Source organism: Chrysochloris asiatica, unplaced genomic scaffold (genome assembly GCF_000296735.1).
Source record: "Chrysochloris asiatica unplaced genomic scaffold, ChrAsi1.0 scaffold00438, whole genome shotgun sequence".
NCBI lineage: Eukaryota > Metazoa > Chordata > Mammalia > Afrosoricida > Chrysochloridae > Chrysochloris > Chrysochloris asiatica.
In genome coordinates, this window is record NW_006408956.1 from 1,295,019 (window position 1) to 1,299,802 (window position 4,784).

At 49.4% G+C, this 4,784-nt stretch overlaps 1 protein-coding gene across 1 annotated transcript in view; it reads right to left on the reverse strand.

Annotated features, from left to right (window-relative positions):
* Positions 1–2,907: 2,907 nt before the first annotated feature.
* Positions 2,908–4,784, reverse strand: part of SDSL (serine dehydratase-like) — a 13,285-nt gene continuing 11,408 nt past the window's right edge. The window contains exons 6-7 of the mRNA XM_006876966.1: positions 4,170–4,294; positions 2,908–3,095 (exon numbers count right to left, since the gene is read on the reverse strand). Coding sequence (XP_006877028.1) covers positions 2,908–3,095; positions 4,170–4,294 — 313 coding nt within the window. The remainder of the gene's footprint in view (positions 3,096–4,169; positions 4,295–4,784) is intronic.

The window sequence follows — 4,784 nt, forward strand, 5'->3', positions numbered from 1 at the left end:
TGCAGGTGTTCTCCAAGCAGCATAGACAAACACAGGAGGCCCCTGCTCCACGGCCCTCCTCCTCAACTCCCCAGTCTCCCAGTTGAAAACTCCCAGGAGACCAAGTGGTGTCTCAAGACCCTCAATGCCCCCTGCTACATCAAGTCTACAGTTCATCTCTTCTCTCTCCCCGTGCGTGTCTGCCTGATATCCATGTGCCCTGGGAGCCACCAGGAAAGATCAAGTTAAGCTCACTGACCTGTGTTATCTGGACATGGTCAACAGCCCCTCAGCTTCTTATCTCCCCCTTGCTAAGAGCAGGAGAGGGACAAACAGCAGCTGAGAAGGCTCCCAGGAGGGCAGGCAACAAGGTGAGGCCGTGGGCAGAGCACCTGGGACGCGGGTGTGCTCTATCACTCAACTGAGCTGGGGGCAAGAGCATCACTCGCTAAGGTAATTCAAGGAGGCTTCCTAGAGAAGGCTACCCTCATACTGGGCTCTGAAGAGTGTGTAGAGTTTAGAAGCATAGAGGGCAACACAGGCAGCGATGAGGCTTGAGCAAAAGCAAGGCACAGAACAGAGTGGTCACACACATGCCTCTGTATTTTATATACCAGTCTAGTGGCATGGCCTGGAGTTAAGTTGTTCAGTCTCACTTTCCTCATTTGTAAAATGAGGAAAATAATAGTATCTTCCACATGAGTTATTGTGGGGATTCAATGAAATGACTAGTCAACTCCATAGATCATAGTACCCCACTGACATCAAGTTAGTTTCTGGCTCACAGTGACCCCTGTATAGAGTTTTTGAGGCTGTAAATTTTTACAGGAGTAGAACATCTTATTCTTCTCTCAAGGAACAGCTGGTGGATTTGAACTGCTGATCTTGTGATTAGCAGTCCAGTGCTTATCCTATAGTGCTACTAGGGCTCTTTATAGCATACAGTGTATGTTCCATAATTTCTAGTTCCTTCCCATACTCCCTACTGTTGGGGGAGGAGAGCTCAGGAAATAGTAAGAACTAAGATGATCTAGGAAGAAAGGTTTGGCAATCTACTTTCGAAAAGCAGCCAATGAAAATCCTATGATGGCTCACAATGTCAGATCTCCAACTGCTCACAGGGTTGATGTGGGACTGAGCAGTATTCCATTCTATTGTGCATGGAGTTGTTATGAGTAGGGCGTGGACTTGGCGCAACCCACAATAACATATATTGGTAAACTACATATGCTGGGTCCACAGTAATGATCCTGAAACAACCCACTTTGCAGATGAGAAGTCTGAGGCACTAAGAGACACTTCATTTGCTCATGGCCAGCAGCTCTTAAGTTGGATCAGAGTTGAGGCTCAGGTCTGGCTGAGTCCAGCTCTGGGGCTCTTAGCCTCTCCTGGAGAATTCACACCATACAACCTCAAGGAACCCTGACTGGAACTCAGGTATTTGAAGGCTATGTTTGGGGTCAAAGAGAGAGTGAACCAAGAGATCTGGGAGATGCAGAAGAAGGTCAAACCATCCACATAGGTGAGGTGGTACCTGGTGGAAGGAGCAGTTTGGGCAAAGGAAAGGAGGTTGAAGGGATAGCACAGAGAAGGGAGTGCATTTGACTGTGATCACACAGTATGCATGAGGCAGAAGAGAGGATTCTGGACAGGACCTAGGTTCTCTGATAGACTGTGTGGCCCTGGATGGGTTACACACTCTCTGTTGTCTTGTTTCCCAAAAGGACAGTGAGGAGTTGGACAAGCCTTCTCCACCCCAGGCCAGTAGACCTCAGCTCCACTACCTGGGTTGAAGACCCCAGGGAGGAGAGAGGAAAGGAAGACCCAAGGGGAGGGCCTTTCTGCCTGGAGCCAGTCTTTCCCATAGAAGACGCTTTGCTGCCCCCTTGTGGCTCCCAAAGATTCTAATTTTCCATCTCATTCCTTGGGATGGTGGTACCCGTGGTTGTGTGCCTAGAATTGATTCTGACTCATGGATACCCTGTATAGGGTTTCTGGGGCTGTAAATCTTTACGGGAGCAGAAACCCTCGAGTTTTTCCCATGGGGCAGCCGGTAGATTTGAACTGCTCACCCTGCATTTAGCGGTTCAATTTGTAACCAATTAGACAACCAGCGCTTCACAGAGATGGGAGAGGCTTAAAGCCACACCCAGGACCTACCGCACTGTGTGACCCACAGGTGTGTCCAATTGACCTAGGGTCCTACTCCCAATGTCCCACTACCACTTCACCCCACACCAAGAAAGCCGAAGTCAATGCACCAGAGTGAATTGAAGCTGGCAGAGTTTGAACCCTGGCTGGGTCTCAGGCAAGTTACAGAACCTATGCCTCAATTTCCTCATAAGTTAAAGGGATAATAATAATGGTTCCTACTTCAAGTACCTTTTGGAACATTCAAGAAGGCAACAAGCAGAAAGCTCTTGGTAGAACTTCTGGCACATAGCAAGCCCTCGATGACCACTGGTGATCATTGTCCTTGGCTACCCAGGTCTGCAAAGTGACAGGCCTGGCCAACCTGAGCAGGGACTAAGATAAGGGAAGTCCTTGTAGGCATTCAGTATGGCTGGGTTCCTTTGGCAAATAAGGATTTTCAAGCCTTTGAGGTCAACCTGTGCCACCTGAAGTGAAGTCACTTTATCACAGAGCCTGCCTCTGTGATCGTGTGTGTGCACCTTCTACAAGTTCATGGAAAGACTAGATCCACAGGAGTTACACACTCAACTCAGAAAGGATTTATTAGCCAGGGCTGAAGCAGACCCAAATGGAGTGTTCAGGAGGGCTTCCTATAGGAGGTGGCTGGCATAGAAGCACAGATGCTTCCGCTGCTGTCTGCCAGCTCAGACATCCCTCTCAGCCAGCTACAAGGATTACCATGAGCCTTGGGGGTTCCTGGGCCTGACTCGCCCTCCTTAGCCAGATCCCTTAGCTCTATCCCAACTGGGCTTTTAGGGCCTGGAGCCCCTGACTATCAATGCTATTGCCTCCACACACGATGACCACAACCGAGGCCAGTGAGGGGCTGAGGCGGCCCTCAGACTGGAGTCGTCCCAGGACACCTGAGTAGATGGCAGCCAAGGCTGCCCCGCAGGCAGGCTCCACCAACATACGTTCATCATCTGCCCAAGAAGGGGTGGGGGAGAGGCGAAAAAGGGACAAAGAATCAGTTACTGCTCAGCAGGTCTGGTCACCACAAGTCCATGAAGTCATCCATCCATCCATCCATCCATCCATCCATCCATCCATCCATCCATCCATCCATCATCCATGCATCCATCCATCTAGCCATTCATTCATCCATTCATCTCACTATCCATCATATGTCTGACTTTCTGCCCATCCATCAATCTGCCCATCTATCTATCCATTCATCCTCATCCATCATTAGACTGTCAGTCCATCCATCAATGTGTCCATCAATCAATGTTGTCCATTCTTCCACCCATCCATCCCCTTAGCTGTCGTTTGACTGTTTATCTATTCATCAATATGTCCATTAATCAATAGATCCATCCATCTGTCCATTTCTCTATCATTCACCAATCCATGACCCCATCAATTTATCCACTCTTCAATCCACATCCATCTATCCTTTCCACTCACTCATACATTCATTCAGCAAATATTTTCCAAGCCCTACTCTCTGCCATACCCTATACTAGGAAGACCCTGGAGACACAATAGTCAAGACAACACATGAGTCCCCACCTCACAGAGCTCACAGTCTAGTGACATATAGACAGTTAAGACTCAGATAGTTATGAACAACAGATGGGCTGGTACATGGGAGCCCTCAAATCCAGGCAGGGAGGGCTTCCTGGAAGAAGCAGAGTATACCTTGTTGTTAATGTCATCAAGTTGGTTCTGACTTATAGCAACCCTGTATAGGGTTTCCAAGAAGTGGCTTGTGGGTTCGAACTGCCAACCTTGCAGTTAGCAGTCTAGTGCTTATCTTACAGTACTACAGCAGGGCCAGGGATAGGCATGTTGAAGGGAGGAACAGCATGTGCAATATCCTGAAGACTAGAGACAGCAGGATACGCTCCTTCCTCACTCCATCCACCTTTCCATCACCTCAGTGTGCACTTATTTTGTAACTACTACACGTCCCACCCTGCACCAGGTGCTGAGGATAAAGATGAGTGAGAAATTTAGAGGCTCTCTGACCCCAGGCAGGGGCTCTGCTCACTCACCCAGGAAGCGCTGCACAGCATCCACGGCCTCCACATCCTCCACCACCTCAGACAGGATGGTGAATTCCTTCGTGCACGCTAGAGCCCCCTTGGCCACTGTCTTCGCACCCAGGCACTTGGCCACGCTGCAGAGCAGAGGAGGGGAGGGAATGGGGTTGGGGGGGGTGGAGGGGGCGGGAAAAGTTGGAGAATCAAGGTCATCCCTGTATAGCTCCAGTGCCAGCCCCATACTACCCTCCCCAGCCCTGGAATAAACTAGCACTGAGAATCACAAAGAGTGGAGAAGGTTCCACAAAGTCAGGCATGAGACTCATGAGTGGAGGTCTCATTCTGCTTGAAGCAAGGATTGCGCTTAGACGTTCTAATTAGCCACCTGGAACCGTGTACGTGTTAAGTATTTAGTAAAGATGCCTTACAAGGCTATCTTGATCTCAGATGCCTTGCTGTATACACAGTCAGATCCTAAATCCCAGACCCTGATGGAGTTCCAAAAGTGGGCGGTGGTAGGACCCATGAAGGAGTTGGTGGTGGTAACAAGAAAGTAAGATGAGGGGGCCGAACAAACAAGATGGTGGATCGGGTGGAAGTTTAGTAGGGAGCTCCGCCAAAAACAAC